Genomic DNA, 27,619 nt, shown 5'->3' with positions numbered 1-27,619 from the left:
TTAAAAATAGCCTTAGAATTTTTTCGAGTGTCTTTGTGTATATAAGTGTATATCCAAATATATAGTTATTAATCTTTAATTTATTGAGTATGAAAATATAATTGAAAATCTGACAATATACTGTAGTTCTAAATCCAAATATATAGTTAGATATAATTATATATAATTAATATATAATATACAACTGTGAATCTGAATATATTGTTATAAGTCTGCATATATACATTAAAAAATATTTTTAAGATTTACATTTCATAACAAATTTCCATCAAATTGGATTGAGTAATCTTTAACCAAATTAAATTTAAAAAAAATACTTATTTTAAGTTTTATTCATTTAATGTAGTTAAAGATTACACTATTTAATTTGATGGAAATGTTTTTATCAAACTGAAATGCATAAACCTTAAAAATAGCCTTAGTGGCGGTACTGATTACCAGCTAATGGAAACCCTGCTGCTGTTTCCAAGGTTCAGTCACAGTGTCTCAGTTTGATAGTGCACTAACCAATACAGAAGTTGGAGACATTGCTGGAATCCTGCAGGTAATCTTCACTTTCATTAACACATTTAATCCCACTGGTTACAATTGTGACTGGGGTCTAAAAGGAGTTTGTGATGTGAGTTGTCAATTGTAAATGACAGTGCAGACTTTTTTGCATGAGTGGTGCAAATAGTCACATGACCAGAGCTATTTAATTCCACTGTGCTCCTGGAAAGATTATGTCTGTCAAAACTCCATAAAATAATATACAGACATAATAATAATAGACATAATACACTTACAACTACCATATGTAGTACATAATTTGAATCGAGTTGTGTTGTGTTCATGTTCTGCTGTTCAACTCTGTTGGTGGGGTAGGTTTTGTGTGGATGACTGAAAAATACATCTGGATGAAGCATATTTTGTCCACTCATGTTTTTAAAGATATTGTGATTAATCACGATTAAATATTTGAATTGTTTGAAAGCCCTAAAATCTTTATTTTATTGTTGTAAATACTGTTGTGAATATATAGTTACAAATCCTATATATATATATATATATATATATATATATATATATATATATATATATATATATATATACACACACAAACATATCCTTCTAAATCCTGAATTTATAACTGTTAATCTCACTATATAGTTGTAAATCTGAATACATAGTTACAAATCCTAAATATGTAGATATATATCCAAATATAAAGTTGTAAATCTAAATGTAATGTTATTTATATTGTATTTATTGAATGCATAGTTAAAAGTCTATATATATTTATACAATAGAGGTCCATGGTAAGTCCTCATTTAAATGTTTAGTAATGTAAATGTGTGTGTGTGGAATATATACTCTTAGTATTCAGTGTGTACCACATAATGTGTAAGAAGCTGACACAGCACACACTTTCAACCTATAATACTTAACATACCTTTATATACGGTGTGTTGTAAGATTAGAACTGCTTTCTTTTTTTTCTCTCTCTCTCTTTCTAGTATTCACCCTGTATTAGTGACCAGATTCTGGGGTCACCCCAATCACCATTGGTCTGCCCCAATAAGTCATTTTAAAGATGAGGACGGTTTCCAAGGCAACCGTAATCAAAGTTGCACTATTGATTCAGTCCATCACAACACAGAATATAAATGTTGGACAGAGCAATTTCCGCACTGCTTAACCATTCTATTAAATATCGCTTTTCTCTCTCTCTATCTCTCTCTCTCTCTCTCTCTCTCTCTCTATCTCTCTCTCTCTCTCTCTCTCTCTGTCTGTATATCAAACTGACATACATAAGAAACCTTCACACGTAATCCAAATGAATCTGACACCCCTAGGTCAAATATCACTTTGTATATCCTGGAATGGTCCAGGCATAAAAGCAATAATGGGTCACTCGGACTAAAACCTGACATGGAGATTACTGTATATACAAGGAAGTGAGTTTGTTTCTTAATATAAGAATCTATTACAAAAATAACTGTGATGATACCAAAGTTCAGTGATGGTATCAGATAGTAATACCATGGTAATCTGTGATTATCATATTTATAATGGTTACCCACACCTTTTAACCACTGACTTTTCTGTGACTTTTCTAGTAGTTTGAAATTACAAAAATAAGGTGATCATTTTTGTAACAAATTTTGTCGAGATTGTGCTCAAAAAGAGCAATTTCCAGCTAAAGAAATATTTATGAGCTGAGAAACATTATATACAGGTGCATCTCAATAAATTAGAATGTCGTGGAAAAGTTCATTTATTTCAGTAATTCAACTCAAATTGTGAAACTCGTGTATTAAATAAATTCAGTGCACACAGACTGAAGTAGTTTAAGTCTTTGGTTCTTTTAATTGTGATGATTTTGGCTCACATTTAACAAAAACCCACCAATTCACTATCTCAAAAAATTAGAATACATCATAAGACCAATAAAAAAAACATTTTTAGTGAATTGTTGGCCTTCTGGAAAGTATGTTCATTTACTGTATATGTACTCAATACTTGGTAGGGGCTCCTTTTGCTTTAATTACTGCCTCAATTCGGCGTGGCATGGAGGTGATCAGTTTGTGGCACTGCTGAGGTGGTATGGAAGCCCAGGTTTCTTTGACAGTGGCCTTCAGCTCATCTGCATTTTTTGGTCTCTTGTTTCTCATTTTCCTCTTGACAATACCCCATAGATTCTCTATGGGGTTCAGGTCTGGTGAGTTTGTTGGCCAGTCAAGCACACCAACATCATGGTCATTTAACCAACTTTTGGTGCTTTTGGCAGTGTGGGCAGGTGCCAAATCCTGCTGGAAAATGAAATCAGCATCTTTAAAAAGCTGGTCAGCAGAAGGAAGCATGAAGTGCTCCAAAATTCCTTGGTAAACAGGTGCAGTGACTTTGGTTTTCAAAAAACACAATGGACCAACACCAGCAGATGACATTGCACCCCAAATCATCACAGACTGTGGAAACTTAACACTGGACTTCAAGCAACTTGGGCTATGAGCTTCTCCACCCTTCCTCCAGACTCTAGGACCTTGGTTTCCAAATGAAATACAAAACTTGCTCTCATCTGAAAAGAGGACTTTGGAACACTGGGCAACAGTCCAGTTCTTCTTCTCCTTAGCCCAGGTAAGACGCCTCTGACGTTGTCTGTGGTTCAGGAGTGGCTTAACAAGAGGAATACGACAACTGTAGCCAAATTCCTTGACATGTCTGTGTGTGGTGGCTCTTGATGCCTTGACCCCAGCCTCAGTCCATTCCTTGTGAAGTTCACCCAAATTCTTGAATCGATTTTGCTTGACAATCATAAGGCTGCGGTTCTCTCGGTTGGTTGTACATCTTTTTCTTCCACACTTTTTCCTTCCACTCAACTTTCTGTTAACATGCTTGGATACAGCACTCTGTGAACAGCCAGCTTCTTTGGCAATGAATGTTTGTGGCTTACCCTCCTTGTGAAGGGTGTCAATGATTGTCTTCTGGACAACTGTCAGATCAGCAGTCTTCCCCATGATTTTGTAGCCTAGTGAACCAAACTGAGAGACCATTTTGAAGGCTCAGGAAACCTTTGCAGGTGTTTTGAGTTGATTAGCTGATTGGCATGTCACCATATTCTAATTTTTTGAGATAGTGAATTGGCGGGTTTCTGTTAAATGTGAGCCAAAATCATCACAATTAAAAGAACCAAAGACTTAAACTACTTCAGTCTGTGTGCACTGAATTTATTTAATACACGAGTTTCACAATTTGAGTTGAATTACTGAAATAAATGAACTTTTCCACGACATTCTAATTTATTGAGATGCACCTGTATATATATATATATATATATATATATATATATATATATATATATATATAAATATATACACATACACAGGGTTGGGGAGTAACGGAATACATGTAACGGGATTACGTATTTAAAATACAAAATATATTGTATTCCACTACAGTTACAATTTAAATCATTGGTAATTAGAATACAGATACATTCAAAAAGTATTTTGATTACTGAAGAGATTACTTTGCATTTTATTGTCATTTGTTTCATTTAATATTTAGTCCTTTCAGATGGAAAACATTTATACATATAAATGATGCGATCCAAAGTGTATTTGAACAGCGGTGAAACACTTTCTTATGATGTGTTACATTCATACGAGCAGACAGAGAAGTAAGTTTGAAGTAAGTTTGGAGCAGAAGAAATAGAAATAAACCTTGTGTAAATTGTCAGCTTTACACTAAGCTAAAATGCTATTTCTAGCCATTTTACATGCACGTTACCAGACACGATCATATTTTTTTACCAAGAAAATTCACATTAGATCATAATTTCTTTTTTTCTAGTAAGACCTTTGATATTAGGGCAAAAATCGTATTCTTGATAATAATTTTTGTATTGTTTTCCTGTAAAAATATCTAAAAATCCTTAAAACAAGATCAATTTGATTGATCTTGTTTTAGAAACAACACTGCATAAGATATTTCGGTTTTTCAGAGAATGTATTTTTAACATGTGTATTTTGTCTTACAGAGTTTTTATAGTCAAAACAAGTGAAAAAATCGACCAGTGCTGAAGAAGTAATCCAAAGTATTTAGATTACTTTACTGACCTTGAGTAATCTAATGAAATACATTACAAATTAAATTTTACAGCATGTATTCTGTAATCTGTAGTGGATTACATTTCAAAAGTAACCCTCCCAACCCTGTGTATATATATATATATTGATTATGGAAATGTCAGTAGCACTTTACCATTAGATTGCATAAATTAACATTAGTAAATGCAATAGTTAACATGAACAAACAATGAACAACACTTTTACAGCATTCATTAACTTTAATGTTGATTAATGTTAATTTCTACATATACTAATATATTTTTAATATTAAAAGTTGTCTAAGTTAACATTATTCAATGCAGTTAAAACTAAAACGAACTAACAATAAACAATAACATATTTATAAATTAACCAAGATTGATAAAATTATTTTTCATTGTCAGCTCATGACACCTTAAGCATTAAAGGGGTCATGTCATGAGGAATAAAATTTTCCTTGATATTTTAACACATAAGAGGTCTTTCTACTCTAAAAACATGCTGTACATTTCAGAACTCAAAACATAATCCCAAATGCAATAAAAGCATTTATTGAAACCAAGCTGCAAAAACGCCTGTTTTCTACATCCGTATATTAGTGATGTCACAAAGGGTACTCATTAATTCATGACCACCTCTCTAGCAACAACATCAACGCCTACATTAAAATCATCGCACCCATGGCAACACTGGTGCTCACTTCGTAAACAGAGAGACAGAGAGAAGGACAAAAGGCCTACTATGGCTTCACTACTCCTGAATGCCAAATGGGACCCATCTGGCCTATTTTGAACTATTTTTGCATATAAGCATGCCCTCCACAAGCATCTTTGACTGTCATGTCTCTGGCACGCTTTTAAAAGACGCAATGTCAAGTTTGAACTCTGAAGAGAAGTCGAGGTTTCATCAGCTGCTGCCACTTGTTGTTTTGTTGCTTAAACTGCTCAACAAACCGTTCTTTCATCCATCCGTGCTATTTTTAATTCTTGGTGTATGTAAACACGTACTAGATGGACGTCTTTGACCATTTTGATTAGTTTCCAGAGATGTGAACCTCAGTGCAGTATGATACTGGAAACCGGATGTGTGCATCTTGTGAAACAGTCGAAAAACAAGTCAAGCTTTGCCAAGGAATTGTCACTGAAGGAAAAAAAAACTTAAGTAAACAATTCCCATTCATTAATATTTAAAATGTCATGGTTGTTTAATTGTTTATGATGCTGACACGCTGTCTACACTGGGCGCATCCATTGATGCGATGCAACGGACGCATCGACACAAACTTTCTAAAACGTTTCTTTGTGTTGTTGGCAATGGCAGTTGCAGCACCAGTGCAAAATGGAATGGGACACCTGTTTACTGTTGCTGTAACGCGTCGCAACGGACGCTTCCATGGTAGACAGTATCATGGATTCAAATGGGTTCTTCTATTGCTTTTGATGCGACGCAACTCTCATGTCCTGTGCAGACAGTGTGTGCATGTTAACAGTTGTGTTTGAGAGGAACAGTTTAATATATTCAGATACAATGTGTTGGATGAGTTTTATATGTAAACCGTGAAATGTATAATGTTTTGGTGCTTGTTCATTCTCTTCTGATTAAGTTTAAAAAATGGCTGATTTCGAGAGGCTGCACGCTGTTAGCCAATCAGAACAGTGGCCATTTACATGGAAGTTTAAAGGAGGAGCTGAGGCAAAAATCGAGCTTTTCAGACAGAGGGCTAGAGACAGCGTGGAAAATGATCATATATTACATCATATAACATTTTCAGTGGACTTCAGGGAAGATAATGACGCTATAAAAAAAAGAGCATTTCATGACCCCTTTAACTAATGTTATTGAATAGGACCGTATTGTAAAGTGTTACCAACATTTTGATGCCTTTATGATTTTAGTCATTTCACTATTTAAGATTTCCTGATATTTCCAGGTTTTCCATGACCCTGCATGGTACAGTACTTACATGGTACTCAAAGTTACTTCAAATAATACTATGGTATTTCCAAAAATAAATCCTGAATATATATTTGTAAATCTGAATATTTAGTTTTAAATCCAAATTGAACAATCTTCAATGTGTAGTTCAGTGTTGTAGTTGTTTTATGAAACTAAAATGTGTGGGATTAATGTTAAACTTTCTAGAGTTAATGGTTAATTTACATTTCAGTTATTTTTATATTTATATTTATAATCGTATTTATGTTCTTAATTCATTTGAATCTGTAATTGTGCACCTATTGGTGTGGACTGTGATATTTACATCAGAGAATTTGTAAATATTTGGATTTGGGGAGATGGTTGAACATGATTTTTTTGACCACTTCGTTATTTTAATTACTTTTTTTGCTTTCTTTGAAGTGTTAATGTTAAATTAATTGTATTAATTTGAATTCTGACAACCTTTTCTGAGCATCATTTTAAAAAAGAAAGAAAGACAAATTATGTAGAACAGTAACATTGCTCAACTTCTCCGTCTTCACTCCCATTGGTAGTCGCTGTCGATTGTCGCTCTTCATTTGCATAAAGTTAAACTTTTCTCAACTTTGTCATGTCTCTGGCGACGTCCACATCTTGTTGCTGATGGTCGCTTGCGTTGCCAGAAGTCGCTGTGTTTGTATTTAAAATGAATGAGATCATGTCTCTTTGTCGCTTCGTGTCGCTGGCCGTGTCGCTGGTGGTGTGAACGAGGCTCGTGTATGAGCGATAGTTATAATGATGCTTGCCTTAGCAAATCAACACTAATCATTCTTGCAAAAAACATGTTAAGAGAGAGAGAGAGAGAGAGAGAGAGAGAGAGAGAGAGAGAGAGAGAGAGAGAGAGAGAGAGAGATCTTGAGAGTCTGCTAAAACAACATCAAACAAGACAGGGGATTTTCTGCACCCCAACCCATAAATGAGACTAAAAATAGCAACAGAACTATTTGTGTGATTCACAGAAGGATGACTCATCGACTGAGGCAGGCGCAGAGGGGAGGAGAGAGTGACAGACAGAGAAGTATGCAGGTCTATGTGAGCTCTGGAAGTATTTACTGATTCTAGACATGCCTCATAGATCCCCTTCACACTGCAGTACACCACTGATGGAAACTCCTGCATGTGTAAATGCAATCTGCACTAGCACAACTGCATACTAAACAGTGTGAGGGTTTTCCGTATGATAGCAGCTACGCAAGACAGGAATAACTCCAGATGTACAGTTGTGTCCGGTCTAACATAAAGTTAGGAATATAGGTAGAAGTAATTCTTAATAAGAATAAGAACAGTTCTTAAGTGAACTGTTAGTTTTAAGTGAAAGCTAAATGAAGTTTATTCTTACCAAAAAAAGATTCTTTTCTATTCTATACAAAAGTCAAATCCCTAGTTTAATGCCTTGTTAAATAAAGGTCAACATTAAAGTATACATTTAGAAGATTGTATGCTATTCTAGTATAGTTAATTCTACATAAATTAAATAAAGGCTAAGTTTAATAAATGTAAAAAAAAAAAAAAGTTAAATAAGTGCCTAGTATAAGGTATTATTTTCAATTCTATTTAAGTCTATTCTAATTTATTTTAAGGTCAAATACATCCCTAGTTAAATAAGTGCATATTCTAATGTATTCTATTTTATTCTATGTAGGTCTATTCTAATTTATTTTAAATTTAAATTAATCTCTAGTTAAAGAAGTGCATATTCTATTCTATTCTATTCTATTCTATTCTATTCTATTCTATTCTATTCTATTCTATTCTAATTTATTTTAAATTCAAATGAATCCCTAGTTAAAAAAGCACATATTCTAAGGTATTCTGTTCTATTATTTTGTATTATATTCTATTCTGTTTAAAGAGGTCTATTCTAATTTATTTTAAGGACAAATTAATCCCTAGTTAAAGAAGTGCATATTCTAAGGTATTCTATTCTATTCTATTCTATTCTATTCTATTCTATTCTATTCTATTCTAATTTATTTTAAATTTAAATTAATCCCTAGTTAAAGAAGTGCATAGTCTATTCTATTCTAATTTATTTTACATTCAGATTAATCCCTAGTTAAAGAAGTGCATATTCTATTCTATTCTATTCTATTCTATTCTATTCTATTCTATTCTAAATTCAAATTAATCCCTAGTTAAAGTGCATATTCTATTCTATTCTATTCTATTCTATTCTATTCTATTCTATTTTAAATTCAAATTAATCCCTAGTTAAATAAGTGCATATTCTATTCTAATCTGTTCTATTCTGTTTTAATCTATTGTATTCTATTTGATCTATTCTAATTTATTTTAAGGTCATATTAATCCCTAGTTAAAGACGTGCATATTCTATTCTATTCTATTCTATTTAGGTCTATTCTAATTTATTTTACATTCAAATTAATCCCTAGTTAAAGAAGTGCATATTCTATTCTATTCTATTCTATTCTAATTTATTTTAAATTCAAATTAATCCCTAGTTAAAGAAGTGCATATTCTATTCTATTCTATTCTATTCTATTCTATTCTATTCTATTCTATTCTAATTTATTTTAAATTCAAATTAATCCCTAGTAAAAGAAGTGCATATTCTAAGGTATTCTGTTCTATTATTTTGTATTCTATTCTATTCTGTTTAAAGAGGTCTATTCTAATTTATTTTAAATTTAAATTAATCCCTAGTTAAAGAAGTGCATATTCTATTCTAATCTGTTCTATTCTGTTTTAATCTACTGTATTCTATTTGATCTATTCTAATTTATTTTAAGGTCATATTAATCCCTAGTTAAAGACGTGCATATTCTATTCTATTCTATTCTATTCTATTCAAGTCTATTCTAATTTATTTTAAATTCAAATTAATCCCTAGTTAAAGAAGTGCATATTCTAAGGTATTATATTCTATTATTTTGTATTCTATTCTATTCTGTTTAAAGAGGTCTATTCTAATTTATTTTAAGGTCAAATAAATCCTTACATAAATAAATGCCAAGTTAAATGCAGGTTTAACAAGAGCCTTATTAAGGTTTTGTGTTCTGTTCTATTCTATTCTGATCATATAAAGGTCAAATAAACCCCTTGTTGAATGCTCTGTTAAATAAAGGTAAACACTTAGTCTGTTATATGATTTTAGATTTCACTCTAGTTTAGTAAAATCTTTACAAGTTAAATGAAGATTTAGATAAATAAATGCCACATTAAATACCTAGTACAGGGTCTTGTGTTCTATTCTGTTCTACTCTATTCTATTCCATACAAATTTAGGAAAATGGCAATTAATTAAAGGTAATTTGTTAATTAAAGGTAAACACTTAAGTCTACAATTACAAGCTTTTACTCAACTTTAGTCTAGTTAATTCTACACAAATTAAATATAGGTTTAGTTAAATGCCAAGTTAAATGCATGTTCAATAAGTGCCTAGAATAAGGTCTTCTATTTTATTCTATTTCAGGAAAATAACAGTCAAATAAACCCTTAATTCAATGCCCAGCTGAACAAAATATTATTTGCCCAAATTAAATACATACAGTTGAAGTCAGAAGTTTACATACACCTTAGTCAAATACATTTAAACTCAGTTTTTCACAGTTCCTGACATTTAATCGTAGAAAACATTCCTTGTCTTAGGTCAGTTAGGATCACTACTTTATTTTAAGAATGTGAAATGTCAGAATAATAGTAGAGAGAATTATTCATTTCAGCTTTTATTTCTTTCATCACAGTCCCAGTGAGTCAGAAGTTGACATACACTTTGTTAGTATTTGGTAGCATTGCCTTTAAATTGTTTAACTTGAGTCAAACATTTTGGGTAGCCTTCCACAAGCTTCTCACAACAATTTGCTGGAATTTTGGCCCTTTCCTCCAGACTGTTGATGTCTTGAGATGTTGCTTCAATATGTCCACATAATTTTCCTTCCTCATGATGCCATCTATTTTGTGAAGTGCACCAGTCCCTCCTGCAGCAAAGCATCTCCACAACATAATGCTGCCACCCCCATGCTTCATGGTTGGGATGGTGTTCTTCGGCTTGCAAGCCTCACCCTTTTTCCTCCAAACATAACGATGATCATTATGGCCAAACAGTTAAATTTTTGTTTCATTAGACCAGAGGACATTTCTCTAAAAAGTAAGATCTTTGTCCCCATGTGCACTTGCAAACTGTAATCTGGCTTTTTTATGGCGGTTTTGGAGCAGTGGCTTCTTCCTTGCTGAGCAGCCTTTCAGGTTATGTCGATATAGGACTCGTTTTACTGTGGATATAGATACCTGTCTACCTGTTTCCTCCAGCATCTTCACAAGGTCCTTTGCTGTTGTTCTGGGATTGATTTGCACTTTTTGCACCAAACTACGTTCATCTCTAGGAGACAGAATGCATCTCCTTCCTGAGCAGTATGATGGCTGCGTGGTCCCATGGTGTTTATACTTGCGTACTATTGTTTGTACAGATGAACGTGGTAACTTCAGGCGTTTGGAATTGCTCTCAAGGATGAACCAGACTTGTGGAGGTCCACATTTGTTTTCTGAGGTCTTGGCTGATTTCTTTTGATTTTCCCATGATGTCAAGCAAAGAGGCACTGAGTTTGAAGGTAGGCCTTAAAATACATCCACAGGTACACCTCCAATTCAGTACACCTCCTATCAGAAGCTAATTGGCTAGTTGTCTAAAGGCTTAACATTATTTTCTGGAATTTTCCAAGCTGCTTAAAGGCACAGTTAACTTAGTGTATGAAAACTTCTGACCCACTGGAATTGTGATATAGTCAGTTAAAAGTGAAACAATGTCTGTAAACAATTGCTGGAAAAATTACTTGTGTCATGCACAAAGTAGATGTCCTAAACGACTTGCCACACTATTGATTAAATCTGTAGAGTGGTTAAAAAATGGGTTTTAATGAAACTTCTGCCTTCAACTATAGTAAAAATAAAACATCAAATAAATCCCTATTTAAATGCCTTGTTAAATGAAGGTAAAAACCTAAGTCAACACACAAGATAAACTCATAAGTTTCTAGTCAACTCTACAATCCTCTAAACTTAAAACAAACTCAACCAAATTACAGAGGTCAACTAGAGATATCAAGAGCTGAAAAGAAGGAAAGAAGATAAAGAAGGAATAAGAGAGAGTTAGACATGGGGAGAAAACTCAGAAGAATGAGACTGATGTTACTCGAGTAACGACACAGCAGTGAAGCTCTGAGAGCAATCTCCAAGAACATTAGTTAGGCTTCAATATTTGACATGCGTGACTGAAATCTTCAGTAATCGATGTTAACACACACACACACACACACACACACACACACACACACACACACATGTTGGTGCGGCTATCATTATGAGGACTCTCCATAGTCATAATGATTTTTATACTATACAAACTATAGATTCTATCCCCTAACCCTACCCCTACCCCTAAACCTAACCCTCACAAAAAACGTTCTGCATTTTTACATTTTCAATAAAACATAATTTAGTATGTTTTGAAGCAATCTGAATTATGGAGAATTTATGTTTATATGCATAAACCACATTTATAGCATAATACCCTTGTAATTACTAGTTTGTAAAAAAATTTCCTCATAACAACCCGAACCCACCCACCCACACACACACACAAGCAGATACACTCTAATATTTGAAAAAATGGTACCAAAGTTAAAATCATAAACATTTATGGTAATGCACTCTTAAACATACATGCATATGTGTGCAGATATACTCACACTCATGCACGCACACATACACTCAGAGCACATAAAGAGATTTGTTTGGGTAAGTTAATTGTACACAGGGCTGTCTTCCTTGCTTCAGTGAGGCGAAACATATTGCCTCTGCTGTCAAAGAGCTTTCATCTGTTATTGCTGGATAAATGCTAACACACACACACACACACACACACACACACACACACATGCTTATTTTCACCTGTGTGTGTCTTGATAGAGATGGACAGCTGACTGGTCTGTCTTCACACACTGTATAATTGACTGCTAGCTGTTGACGAGTGTGCCCGGACAATGGCATATATTAACACACACACACTTACACTTTCTTTCCCATATATAGAATATTACACAATCCTATTACAGACCTCCTAGTGGTAACAGCTTTAGAGCAGAGATACTAGAGATTAGAGTGTGCAGATGTAGTTTCACACACACACACACACACACACACACACACACACACACACACACACACACACACACACACACACACACACAAACACACACACATGCACATGCATGCACACACACACACTGCATTTCACAGGCAAATTGTCATACAGTCAATAGTTGCTGTAAGAAGCCCTCAGTTCTGGACTAGTCTACAGTTTCTGGATTTTCTACAGAAGTGCAGGAGCTGTCTGCTGAAGCCAGTGCTGAAAAACGGGAACTGTCCAGCAGAACTGGTGCTGAAATCAGAGCTTTGCTCACACTGAACCCAGTTTTTCACATATGATCTTTAGGACTGACTGTTCTCACTGTCATTTTACCAGTGATGAAATCAGATCCATTTGTTCAGAGAGTGTAGTCGATGGCCGGTATATCTACAACAGTTACCATGGTAATGACCAAAGTGCAGTACCCTATTCTATTTATGTTGGCTTGACAAAAGCAACTGTTGATCTACTGACTTGGTTTAGGGTTTTTCCAAAAATCCCTTAACCAAGACCAAAATTATCCATCCATCCATCCATTGCATTCTATCTATCTATCTATCTGTCCGTCCGTCTGTCCATCCGTCCATCCATGCGCCCACCCGCCTGCCCGTCCGTCTCTTTGTCTATCTATCTCTTTGTCAATCTGTAATGTCTGTATAACCATCAAACTTCAAACTTTTAAATCTAGTTTGCACTTTCAGAAAAGGCTTTGTTACAACAACATCAAAGTTTTCTTGACCAACTTTACCTATTCTATTCTATTCTATTCTATTCTATTCTATTCTATTCTATTCTAAATAAATAAAATAAATACATAAAGGACAAATAAGCCATTATTTAGTTCACTGGTAAGTCACAGACCCTTATTACCAGTGAATCATTATTCCTAAAAAGTAGAAAGTTCCAAGAGACTTTCTCAACTAAGAGCTGTTGTGTGGAAGGAGAGGATGGAACCTGTAATAATTGTACAATTGTAGGTTCAGGTTTTTAGGTTAAAAATTATAATAACATTGTTTGTTGCTTAATTTATTTTTCTCTACAGGAGTAAATGCTGTACATTTTTGTACTAGCCAGTTTGTAAATTTTCTCCATTTCGTATTATTATTATTATTATTATTATTATTATTATGACTTTTCATGAGACTAGGTTGGAAAACTGGTCATTTTGCATCTGCGTATGTTTGCATTGACATTGTGTTGCAATCCTGAACTGAGGGGCTTAAGAAGCGTCTATAAGACATAACTTTTTTTAACTGTATTTTATGGTTCATTCATTCAATATTTACTACACAGTGAATGCCTTATAGTTAACTATATGGGAAAAGAGTGAGTGAAATTCAGACACTATACACTATAAAATAAATTATGAATTGAATAAGACATTAAATAAGTGAAATGTCACCCAAAAAATATCCGTCTGATTTTAATCGGATTACAAACCACATACAAAGCAATATCGGATTGAGTTGGATATGCTACAGAATCTGATTTCTGCTGCATGTCTAAACAAAACCTCACTGAGAGAGCACAGACCCTTATTACAAGTGAATTATTAACAGTGAATTGTAATTCCTAAAGGTAGGAAGTTCATTCATTTCAAAGACTATTTATTGCAAATAACTGATAGCACATCTTTATGGTTTAACAGATCCCTGAAATACATTTCCGACACTAATCTCATCAGTATCTACAGATCTTATCAGAAGATCTTATCTTACACTGACAGCAAAGGTTTGTGGATCCAAAGACACCTGAAGTGGAAATAAAGATGTTCACCCTCTTACTATGTCTCAGTTCGACATCCTTCTCAGTAGAGACTCGTCTTTTATTTTTCATCCAAACTTTTTACATTCTTTATGGAAGGTATTATGATATAGTGTGCAATTAGTGTTCATATTCATTAAGGTGTAATATGTGTACATTTGCCATGTTTACACTGAAATTCACTATATCTGCATATTCTAAAAAAGTTATATGCATACGACTCCCATAAAGGACGCGTTAAAGACAAACAGTGGTTAGATTACTCCATTAGAGGCAGGAAGAAATGTCATAAATTGGAAGAATGCAATGGCTGCATGTGTTTTTATGAGTGTATGTGTGTGTTTTGAAGCAAAAAGTAGAAAAACGGTTAACTTTAATCTAATGGGAAGATATTAGACCAATTACAAACTAAGTGTGGTTTTGAGAGATCTTACTGGCTGTTGCTAAGTTACATTCTTTGTTCTCTGGAGAGTCAATGTTCTTTTCTAATGAAACTAAAAGAAATGAGAGGTGAGAAACTAATGTCAAGACTTAGACTCACACACACACATGCTGAAATACAATTAGATGACAATGGCTCAACATGAATTATCTGCTTATTCATAAAACACTTGAGATTGCAAATTCATATGTCACTTTGCAGAAGTCAAATTAGGTAGACAGGCTGTATGACATGAACCATGAACAAAACTACGCAGGGTAAAAGAAAATACCACCCAGACTACAGTAAATACAGGTTCAATTACGAGGATAAACATGATTTGTTCTGACCACAATGCATTTTGTGTGTGAGTTATTGGCTGCCAAGAGCATAAAACCATTAAAATTTGAGAGACTTTTAGACATAAGACATTTATGCATTGGCAGACGCTTTTATCCAAAGCGACTTACAGTGTACTTATTACAGGGACAATCCCCTGGAGCAACCTGGAGTTAAGTGCCTTGCCCAAGGACACAATTTTTGTGGCTGCGGGGATTGAACCAGCAACCTTCTGATTACCAGTTATTTGCTTTAGCCCACTACACCACCACCAGTAGGTCATAGACAAATAAGGTTGTCTGGTGTGATAAAAATTAGAAATCTGTAAAAACAAAATCTAATTTAGAACACGTGTCAATTTTGAAGAAATGTAATCTTTGTGTCCATGACAAAAAAATCTTAAAAATCTTATTACACTATGTGAATGTGCAGCTTATAAGTCTAAAATAAAGAAGGCAGGGACTTTTGTTGCTTAGTGTAAATAGCAACAAAAAGCATCTTCTTTACCCAAAGTGCATATAGCGTTAGATACTATTTGCACCCCTAATTAAATACTACCATACATATAGGGGCATTAATATGTTTATTGTGTTTATTTAGAGTTCCACAGACACCCTTAATACTTTATAATGCCAAACAAGTCCATAACAAGTCACTTACAAGTGTGATTATTAGTCATGAATTACTGTCTAATTTCTGATACCTAAAATAGTGTTACCAGCTTTCTTAGCGTTAGTCTTTTTGACCTGAACAAAATGTGCCTATTCATAAAAATGTCAAAATATCTGATATATTTTAAAAACTTTACACACAGGGTGTAAAGGGGTCCTCTCTGTTTTTGTTTTTTTGTTTTGTTTGTTTTTGTTTTTTTTAATCACATGACAACATATAGCTACCTGCATGTTGGTTACACCACCTGAGGCTACATCTACATTAATCTGGATACATTTGAAAACAGCATTTTTGTTTTCCAAACGCTCTCCATCCACACTGCTGTTTTCAAGCATTTTCCAAAAGTTGCTTGTCCACAATAAAACATACAAAAACGCTTAAATCCCCTTACTGCATATGCGAAAAACTGCCATTGCATGTACGGTCTGAAATGCAATTGGCCTCGTGTTCTGTCGCCGGACACCAATTCCGAGATCTTTCATTTCTAGAAATCCCTCAAAGGATGCAGGCAATACATCACACTGTGCTCCCCTTGAACCTGTTTCCTATGTGTTTGTATATGTGTAAGTGTGTTTGAATTATTGGACATATGCCATGCTTGTCATCAGAAAAGGGGTGTGTGCATTTCTCATCTCTCTTTTCACAGTCTCACAATGCATTTAAATAGGATTTTTTTGTTTAGTACAGACGCTACCCTGCCAGCTTGATCTCAATACAGAGCCCTAAAAGTGACAAACACCTCAAAAACAGCATTTATTAAACAGCATTATGAGAGAGAGAAAGAAATTAGAGAGCAGAGAGAGTGAACATGAAGCATTGCAAATCAAAAAGGAATTCAACAATATAAAACCACTGATTTAATTTCATTGGTCATAAGTATAAAATCAACGTATTTGAAGAGTTAAAAAACAAATTTCGCCCACTAATTTTTCTACAAGTGATCACTCTCCTCCCTCTTATACTGTCTCTGGTAAGACATCATCAGACATAAAAAAATATGAGAAGAGGCAGATTTGATTGTGTTTGTTTTTGTCAGTAGAAACAGTGTTGATACATGAGCATGTGGGTGATTCTCACGAAAACTGTGAATAAAAATTCTTGGTCATATTTAATCCCAAATCAATGCAAAAATAAATAAATTATATTTTGCATAAAGAAAATGAAGTCTACATTTAAGATTATTACGATATTTTGCATTGCGACATTATTTTCAGAACATTAAAGGACATTTAAACCCACAATTCTCATTCGCACAACGCGTCCGGGAGTTTTAATTTCACTACTTCCATTGTTTTCAGTGATGATTTTCATAACCATAATACAGTCGTTTTACAGCAATTCTTAGGTACATTGTATGACTTTGTGTGTGTGTGTGTGTGTGTGTATGTGTGACACCTTACCCAGCCGAGGATCAAACTGTCTCATTTGTACCTCCTCCACACAGTCTGCAGGAAACCAGCCAGTTCTCCCTTTCACCGTGCCCTCCCAGAAGCCCCCTTCACCTATACTCAACACTGAGAGACAAAAAGACAAAAAAGAAAAAGAGAGAGAGAGAGAGAGAGAGAGAGAGAGAGATTCATTATCACATAAACACATGACATGTGAAGTGAAAGTGGCATAGAAGCACCATGACAACACTATACCTGTTATTATCAGGCCTTTGTTTCTCTATGGCCCAACAGACTTCGACTAAATTATACCTTTTACCCTGTTTGTTTAACATCAGGCCGAAGTTGCCCTATTGCTGTTTGGACGTTTGTTTGTTTGTTTTTTCCTAGGTCAGCAGCCACGCTCGCCCGGTCTGATGAGTTATTTTAATTGTTCTACCTCAACGTACTGTACAAGTTTGGAAATTGTTTCACTTTTACTTGACCATGTTAAGTTAACTGTCATCTATTTCCACTCAGACAAGTCTCTTCCTTTTTCTTTTTTTTTTTAAGTTACAATAATTGTTATTATTAACAATTATCTATTTGCTTTACATCTGTGGTTTTTCTTCTTTTCATTTCTCTTTGGACTTTTCACCTCAGCCTGCATATGTGCTTTGCCTGCCAGGGTTGGGCCAGGGTTAGGCTTGCCTATGTAGATTTAGGTATTTAATGGGGTAGATAATTACACCGAGTTTGGAGTGGTGTATGGAAGGGTTATATATTTTTTTTATTTATTTTTATTTTCATCTTTGTGTTCTGGCCCACGATAGCAAATAGCAGTGCTATTCAATGTCTAATGCGACTGACATCTATGACAATGTTACTTTTGAACTCGCATGGCTTTGGCTAATAATAGGTAGACTCCAGGGGCAACAGACAGACTCATCATATTCACTAGCTGGAATCTAAGGGGCTTAGGTAAGCTGACTAAAATTAACAGGGTTCTTTCACACCTTAATAATTTAGGCGCGCAGTTTGCGTTAATTCAAGAAACACATTTAAATATGTAGAAGTTGGGTTTCCCAGTCATATTATTCCTTATTCAACAGCAAAGTACAAGGTGTCGCCATCCTCATTCACCGCTCTGTTCCCTTATTTTCCTCCAATGTTGTAGCAGACCATAATGGGTGCTATGTCATTGTGACAGAGGTGCTGTATGAGGCTCTGCTGATTTTGGCTAATGTTTATTCTCCCAACTCTGATGACGAGCAATCCTTCTGAACAACATCATAGCTCTGAAAGTTTTCATAAATGTTTTGAAAATCTTCGTTTATCAAAAGTAAACGCAGACGCAGCTGAAGTCCTGGACAGCCCTTTAACATTAGCAGAGGGGAAGTACGCTATTACTCTCTATCTGCTCTCATTTATTCCTCAACCTCCACACCATCCACAAGTTTTGTTTAAAATAAGATTGTGAAGTCAACTATTAAGGTTTGGACACAAATGAGCCGTAATTTTGGATAGTCACTCCTCTCACTTAAATCCCCCATTCACTCAAACCATGCTTTAAACATCCTCCCTCTTAGATAAAACATTTCTGATCTGGCAAGGGATTGGCATTAGATCTTTTAGTTCGAACAATTTCGCTCCAAGTTTAATCTCCCAAGTAGCAATTTTTTTCGCTACTTACAAGTCAGAGATTTTCTACATAAAATGCCGCCATCATTCCCTGCCCAGCCAACATGCCTTTTAAGTGACACTCTCTTAGAATGACCCCTGTCTTACAGGGGCCTTATTTCTATATTATATAGTAAAATCTCTCTGGAATGTCATTCGCATCATCTTTCCATAAAGGCGGACTGGGAAACAAACTTGGACATGGTTATTATAGAGGAATCGTGGCAATCTATTTTAAAGAGAGTTCACACTACATCCATTTGCACTAGGCACAGCTTCATGCAATGAAAAATCCTGCACCGCGCTCATTGGGCAAAGCAAAAAATGTCCAAATTCTTCCCAGACGTTAGCCCTATCTGCATTCGTTTCAATTTATCCCCCACCACATCCGCTCACATGTTCTGGTCATGCGATAAACTTCATGAATTTTGGTCTCTTATCTTTAAACAATCTCTGATTGCTTGAACAAACTCATTACACCTTGCCCTTTCATAGTCATTTTCGGTGCCCTATCTGACCATCTTATTTTGTCAAAAACATAAGCTGATTGCATTGCCTTTGTTACTTTCCTTGCTAGATGCCTAATTTTGCTAAAGTGGAAGGATCCTTGGGTATGATGCAACAAGCTTTGCACACCTGGATTTGGGAATTTTCTGCCATTCTTCTCTGCAGATCCTCTCAAGCTCTGTCAGGTTGGATGGGGACTGTAGGTGGACAGCCAGTTTCAGGTCTCTCCAGAGATGTTCAATTGGGTTCAAGTCCGGACTCTGGCTGGGCTGCTTAAGGACATTCACAGAGTTTTCCTAAGCCACTCTTGCATTGTCTTAGCTATGTGCTTAGGGTCATTGTCCTGTTGGAAGGTGAACCTTCGGCCCAGTCTGAGGTCCTGAGCGCTCTGGACCAGGTTTTCATTAAGGATATCTTTGTATTTTGCTGCATTCAGCTTTCCTTCAACCCTGACCAGTCCCCCAGTCCCTGCCGCTGAAAAACTCCTCCCCAGCATGGTGCTACCACCACCATGCTTCACTGTTGGGATGGTATTGCGCAGGTGATGAGCGGTGCCTTGTTTCATCCAGACAAGATGCTTGGAATTGAGACCAAACAGTTCAATCTCAGTTTCATCAGCCCAGAGAAACTTGAGTCTTTTAGGTGCTTTTTTTGTGTCTTACACTGAGTAGAGGATTCCGTCTGGCCACTCTGCCATAAAGCCCAGATTGGTGGAGTGTTGCAGTGATGGTTGTCCTTCTGCACACATGATCTCTGGAGCTCAACCAGAGTGACCATCGGGTTCTTGGTCACCTCTCTTACCAAGGCTCTTCTCCCCCAATTGCTCAGTCTGGCGGGGCGGCCAGCTCTAGGAAGAGTCCTGGTTGTTCCAAACTTCTTCCATTTAAGAATTATAGAATCGCTGTGCTCTTGGGAACCTTCAATGCAGATCTGTGTAACCTTACCCAGATCTGTGCCTTGACACAATCCTGTCTCTGAGCTCATATGACCTCATGGCTTGGTTTTTGCTCTGATATACATTTTCTGAGACCTTATATAAACAGGTGTGCCTTTCCAAATCATGTCCAATCAATTGAATTTGCCACAGGTGGACTCCAATCAAGTGTAGAAACATCTCAAAGATGATCCAGAGAAATGGGATGCACCTGAGCTCAATTTCAAGTGACATAGCAAAGGGTCTGAATACTTATGTCAATGTGAAATTTCAGATTTTCTTTTTAATAAAATAATAATGTTATCAAAAATCTGTTTTTTGCTTTGTCATTATAGGGTATTGAATGTTGATTGATGTGAAAATAAAATAATTTAAAGCATTTTAGCACAAGGCTGCAACATAAAATGTGAAAAAAAAATGAAGGGATCTGAATATTTTCTTAATGCACTGCATCTCGTTATTACGAGAAAAGATCTAGTTTTTTGACATATCTCGTTATTACAAGAAAATATGTTGTTTTTATGACATATCTCGTTATTATGAGAAAATATTTAATTTTTATAACATAATATCTCATTATTATGAGAAAAGATGTTTTATAAAATAATATCTCATTATTACAAGAAAAGATGTCAAGGCCATTATCTCGTTATTATCTTGTTATAAAGAGATAACGTAGTTTTTACAATATAACTGAGTGAAAAAAAAAAAAAAAAAAAAAAATATATATATATATATATATATATATATATATATATATATATATATATATATATATATATATAAATTTGAGGCAGCATTGCACCACAATTCATTTAATCTCAAAACTGCCACGATACATGTGATGAGCCACTAATATAATTTTGATCTCTTTTTCATAAGATCAGGCTCAATACAACTCAACCAAATCTGTGTGTTGAAATGTATATGCAGCATGCATTCAAAAATGTTTTTATCTTTTGGAAATTATTTTAAAGAGCGAGTGCAAATAGGAGAAATACTTAGTGACGTACGTTGAATGACCGGTGGAATTTGAGTCACTAGTTTGTACAAAACATTCTGCTCAACAGGAAACTGATTCATCAGGCGACATTGTACACAAAGTAGGATAACACAATGCATTAAATGTGGTGAGCACAACACATAGTCACATGCATCGCATCCTTCAGCATTGTAGTTGCTAGGATACTGCAGTTTAAAAGCAATGTGTCCATGTGTGTGTGAGTTTATCGAAAGTGCTAGGTGTGCAGTTTTGTTCCACTCCATGAATGAAATCAGTGAGCAACACTGAATATAGCAGTCCATCCAATATACACAAATATACACACAATGGGTTTCATTCATGATATAATGTATGTTTATCCCAATGGAAACCCAATTTCCCACTTGCACAGAGAACACTACATGCAAAACACACTCTTTCTGTGTATTCTGTCTCACTGTAGTGTTTGTTTCTTACGCTCTTGTAATGTAATCCATGATGAAAGTGCAGCTTCTCAGTCTACAAGGCCAATTGATGATTGTAAGAGGAGTTCTAACCCTCAATCGACCCCTCCTAGTCCACACACACATACACACACACAAAACCCAATAATCTAAATACTACCAATTATACTCCATTTTGGAATCAGGAGATTTGAAATTCTGTGCTCGGTTTTTAGTGATAATTTAACCGGCAGCAAAATCATTAGAATATTATCACCTCAGTGCTACACACACACATCTCCAGATGTACAAATGGTTGTCAATGTTGTTTATGTCACAACTTAACTCAAAAGTGTAAATAAATAAAAAAGTGTAAATGGAGATTACAGTATTATAAATTAAGGCAGAGAAGAGATGCACATCTAATTTTAATGTTCTGATGATCTGAGCTCATAGGAATTTCACCAATACAGTTACTCTGTTTTCATGTGAAAAGGTCATAAAGGTCATTTACAAAAATGTAAAGCTGCTGTGTGTGTCATGATGACTTGAGTACACCCTATGAACTCCTGCCCCCCTTGGCTAATTGTTTATAAAGCCTTAAGAGAAGTGTCTGTTACTAAGTTCTATTGTGGATGATCACATAAATAAAGCCAGTAAGAACAGTATTATATACAATTAAGGGCTGGGCAACATTCAAGAAATATTTCACAATATTTTTATACAAAATATATATATTGCAATATCCAATTACATCATCAACCCCCCTGTCCCCACTACAGAGGGATCAGTGAATATGTTGCATGCATTTAACTTCCACCAGTCGATTTTGCTTTAACAATTTAATTTATTAAAGCTTGAAAATGTTGTTTATCCAAAATAAATTTTAAATTCAAACTGTACTTCAAACAAAATGAAAAATAAATAAAAATAACAAAGTGTCAAAATTTGTTTATATAACCACAAACAGTTACCCTCTCCAACTTCCTCCACCGGCCATCAAAAAAGTATTCGTCCATGACAACAGGTTAGGCAAATTAAGATGTAAACATGATAATAATAATAATTGAAATATACAGTAAATAAACCATTACCTCTAGAATGTTCAACACAACCCACATAATTTCTAATTTCATAAAAGGGCTACAACAGTTTGTTACTTCACTTTAAGTTAATGTTGTGCTTAAACAAATAGAAAACACCAGATTTCCTATTAGGTGTAAGACTAATACATTTCCTTGTGTTCCCCAATTAATGCTGCCTAATAAATTAAACTGTGTTCTTATCGAATTTGTGTTTGTGTAGTGTTTCGTTAATGCAGTTAATGCTGCCTAAAGAAAATTAAATAGAACTCAATTTTAGGTTCAAGGTGAACGTGTTTTTGTATTATTTTATGTATAAAATCAACCATGGTTTCACTATAGTAAAACTGCAGTAACCCTCTTTTTTTCTTTGTCAGAATGATTATGATTTTTATTACATAGTAATAATACAGGAAAAATAAACCTATGGTTTAACTACTAATATCATGGTTGAATATAATTACTGTAGTAAACCCATGATACATTTTGTGGTTATAGTTTTATTATAAATACCATAGTTGAGCTACAGTTATTGCATTAAAACCATGGTGAATGTTGTGGTTTCTATGGTTTTACTACAAATACCATAGTTCATCTATCTTTCGTAAGGGATGAATAAAGCTATAGCGAGGGATCCCCAAATAATTGCAAAGGAATGCAAAAGATTTTGTGCTGGGACGCAAAGTTATTTCAGAAAATAAATCTCCTCCCTGTTCTCTAAGGGTGTTCGTTACGGAGCCCGTTAGAGGACAGGGCAGGAATTTTTTTTCTGAAATAGTTTGTGTTCCCTCACAATAAGTTTTGCATGCCATCACAATAAATTTAACATGGTTTTACTACAGTAACCATATTTTAACCATGATATCCGTAGTGAAACCATAGTAATAATACAGGAAAATGAAAACAATGGTAATAAAAATCATAATTTTGTGCGTATCATGGTTTTACTATGCAAATACTATAGTTTAACTACGATTTTACTATAGTAATATTGCGGTAACAATTTAAAATAAGGTAACATACTGTATGTTAACATTAGTAAACAACACTAGTTAACATGAACTAACAATGAATAACACTTTTACAGCATTTATTAATCTTGATTAAAGTTAATTTTAACATATGATTTTTTAAATCAATAGTTGTATATGTTAACATTAGTTTTTGGTGGAAAACATGTTTTTTTGTATAGTAATACTGTAGTAACCATGATTGTTTTTTTCTTTAATTATTATTATTTTATTTATTTGTATTTATTTATTTTATTTTTTGACTGAAATCAGGGTTTGACTATAGTAATATTGTAGTAACTATGCAAAGTAAGTGGAAACCATGTTTTTAATAGAGTATAGGCTACTGTATCAATATTGTAACCATGGTTTTACTATAGATTAATCATGGTTAATCTTGTGGTTACTATAGTTTTCAAAATAACCACAAAACTATTTTTATTACCATATTTATTTCCACCTGTATTAGTACTATGGTTTTACAATGAATATCGAGGTTAAGATATGGTAACTGTAGTAAAACCATGGTAAAAAAAAATGTTCTCCCCAAGTTGGAATGCCCAATTCCCAATGCGCTCTAAGTCCTCGTGGTGGTGTAGTGACTCGCCTCAATCCGGGTGGCGGAGGACAAATCTCAGTTGCCTCCACATCTGAGACAGTCAATCCACGCATCTTATCACGTGGCTTGATGAGCGCGTTACTGCGGAGACATAGTGCGTGTGGAGGCTTCACGCTATTCTCTGCAGCATCCACGCACAACTTACCACGCGCCACTGAGAGCGAGAACCACATTATAGCGACCACGGGGAGGTTACCCCATGTGACTACCCTCCCTAGCAACCGGGACAATTTGGTTGCTTAGGAGACCTGGCTGAAGTCACTCAGCACACCCTGGATTCGTACTTGCGACTCCAGGGGTGGTAGTCAGCATCAATACTCACTGAGCTACCCAGGCCCCAAACCATGGTAAATTTATAGCGAGGGAATGCAAAACTATTTCAGAAAAAAGAAATCACACCCTTTCCTCAAAGGAACTCCATAGTCCATACAAGCAGCAACAAGTGGAGTTTGCAAAAACGCCCCCCTATCAAACTATGGCAACTTTGATAAAACAAGAATTACCGCTGTGTTATAGACTGAATTCTCAGTATTTACAGTCTTCAGGAAGTCAACTTAAAAACTGCTTACTCATAGTTGTCTACGTACATTAAGCTAGGATAGGAAAAAGTATTTTACATAGACAAAAAATGACACTTCACCTTTACAGATACAGTAGCAACATCCTGTTGAATCATTCGGTTCAGAGAGAGGGTGGAAAATGACTTAGATGAAAAAAAATGAAAATTCTCTCATCACTGACTCATCCTCATTCAATCCCAGATGTGTATGACTTTTCATCTTTTACTGAACACAAATTAAGATTTTTAGAAGAATACCTCAGCTCTGTAGGTCCATACAATGCAAATGAATGGTGACCACAACTTCGAAGGTCCAAAAAGCACATAAAAGCAGCATAAAAGTAATCCATACAACTCTAGTGGTTTAATCCATGTCTTCAGAAGAGATATAATAGGTGTGGTGAGAAAATATTGATCTAGTTAAGACAATTTTTACTATAAATTCTCCTCCCTGCCCAGTAGGTGGTGATATGCACAAAGAATGCCAAAAACAAAAGAAGAAAGTGAAAGTGGAGATTGATAGTAAAAAAGGACTTAAATATTGATCTGTTTCTTACCCACACCTATCATATCACTTCTGAAGACATGGATTAAACCACTGGAGTCGTATGCATTACTTATATGCTGCCATTATATGCTTTTTGGAGCTTTACATTTCTGGCCACCATTTACTTGCAATGCATGGACCTACAGAGCTGAGATATCCTTCTAAAAATCTTTGTTTGTGTACTGCAGAAGAAGGTCATACACATCTTGGATGGCATGAAGGTGAGTAAATGATGAGAACATTTTAATTTTTGGGTCTCTAAGATCTCTTTAAGGAGATTTTAGGCAGATATGTCTATTTTGCATTCAATTTTAGTATTTTTTTTATTATTATTATTATTTTTTCATACAATGAAATGGTGACTGAGATTGTCATACTGCCTTACACCTTTTTTTGTTTTTCTTCGGAAGAAAGCAAGTCATAAGGGTTCAGAACAACATGAGGGAGAGTAAATAATGACAGAATTTAAATTTTTGGGTGAACTATCCCTTTAAATGTGTGGTGATGTAATTCTAGGAAAATTAATAAAATAAAACCCAATAAAAAATAAATAGCTTCAACTCAAACAGTGCCTTCTCCAGAATAATTCCTATAGTCCAAATGTTTCATGAACGGCAAACATTTTAGATATGGGTATGTGATTTCTTTGATTTTTGCTTTTTGTTCAAAAGTGGAGTGCAGGTTAACAGATAAAGCATATCTGACAGCTGTGCAATCCCTTTCACATATCCTGAAGGGAAATTCATAACTTTTTAACGACAATGGCAACAACGAACTGCACTGACTTAGTTCAGCGTAACTGTGTTCTTCACTGCTTTAGTCCTGAGTTTATCTGACATGACCTTACACTCAACGGACTCACACAAGTGTATTTACAAAGTAGCAGGAGTGGGCCCGGCGGTCCTCTCCAACACAGCCACGTGCCCGGACACGATTGGCATATTGCAAACAGGCTCTCACACATACTGACAAATGGCACCATGGGAGAAACACTTGCCAAGCTCTCAGTGTTACTCCCTAACCATCAAAAGACAGGCACACTGCCACGGCGAGCTCTCCACAGAAGGATCGTTGTTATTGAGAAAAAGGGCCTCAAGTGTGTGTGTGTGGATGTGTGTCGGTGTGTGTTGTGTCTTGGATGTTGAGATACCATCACAACGCTCCATTCTTATCAGTTTCAAAGCTTTTTTCATTCTTAAAAAGGATGAAAAAGAGGACTGGCCATTCAAACCGCATGTGACTCTACACAGTAAGACCTCAACAAATACAGACAGAGAGTAATGAGCGTGATTCTTTCATTTCTGTTAGACACAAATTAGATGTGAGTTATAGCTGGATATTGTAAGGAGAGATGTATTGTTAGCATTGAGCAGACTGAAGCTATTGTTTTGTGGCACATTGATGGAGAGAATTGTTCGTTTAAAGAGTTCATTCAGAGGTAAATGACACAACCGGGCCGAATCACACATTAATGAGATGAGAGAGATGTTTAAAGAGACTGTGAGACTTAATTACATAGTAGAAGAGAGGGAGAGATTTAATGTCTTGTTAAATGATCATTTAATTTTATAATATTTTGTTTATTGCTTTTATCATTTTTATTACCATTACTAGCACGTTATTTTAATTTACTCATTACTATAATTATTTTTCCTTTTAGTTTCTTGTTAGCTTTTGTTTGTCATTGTATGTGAACACAACCGTGCTGATAAAGTACTTTGAGCTGAAATTGAGATTTAAAGCTTAAAATAACATGTACAAAAAAATCTACCTTGGTAAAACAATTTTTATTTTATTCTATTTTATTTTACATGTAACAGGGTAATAAGCTGATTCTCACAAGAAAAAGTCCAGGTCACCTTTCACCCACAAAGCAAAGCAAAGCAAAATTAGACACTTACAATGGAAGTCAATGGGGCCAAACTGTAAACGTTAAAATACTTACAGTTTCAAAAGTATAGCCACAAGACGTAAATAATAT

At 34.9% G+C, this 27,619-nt stretch overlaps 1 protein-coding gene across 6 annotated transcripts in view; it reads right to left on the bottom strand.

Annotated features, from left to right (window-relative positions):
* The window catches only part of LOC127456258 (SH3 and multiple ankyrin repeat domains protein 3-like), a 333,686-nt gene that overhangs the window by 66,296 nt on the left and 239,771 nt on the right, over positions 1-27,619 (bottom strand). For all 6 annotated transcript variants that reach the window (XR_007899810.1, XM_051724660.1, XM_051724661.1 and 3 more), the window contains one exon: positions 17,309-17,422. Coding sequence is in view for 5 of the 6 variants with exons in the window: in XM_051724660.1 (XP_051580620.1) it covers positions 17,309-17,422 (114 nt within the window). In the remaining variant the exon portion in view is untranslated. The remainder of the gene's footprint in view (positions 1-17,308; positions 17,423-27,619) is intronic.

Source organism: Myxocyprinus asiaticus, chromosome 18, assembly GCF_019703515.2.
Source record: "Myxocyprinus asiaticus isolate MX2 ecotype Aquarium Trade chromosome 18, UBuf_Myxa_2, whole genome shotgun sequence".
In the NCBI taxonomy this organism is placed as follows: Eukaryota; Metazoa; Chordata; class Actinopteri; order Cypriniformes; family Catostomidae; genus Myxocyprinus; species Myxocyprinus asiaticus.
The sequence above is the reverse complement of the archived record's forward strand: the minus strand, read 5'-3'. Positions and strand labels throughout refer to the sequence as shown.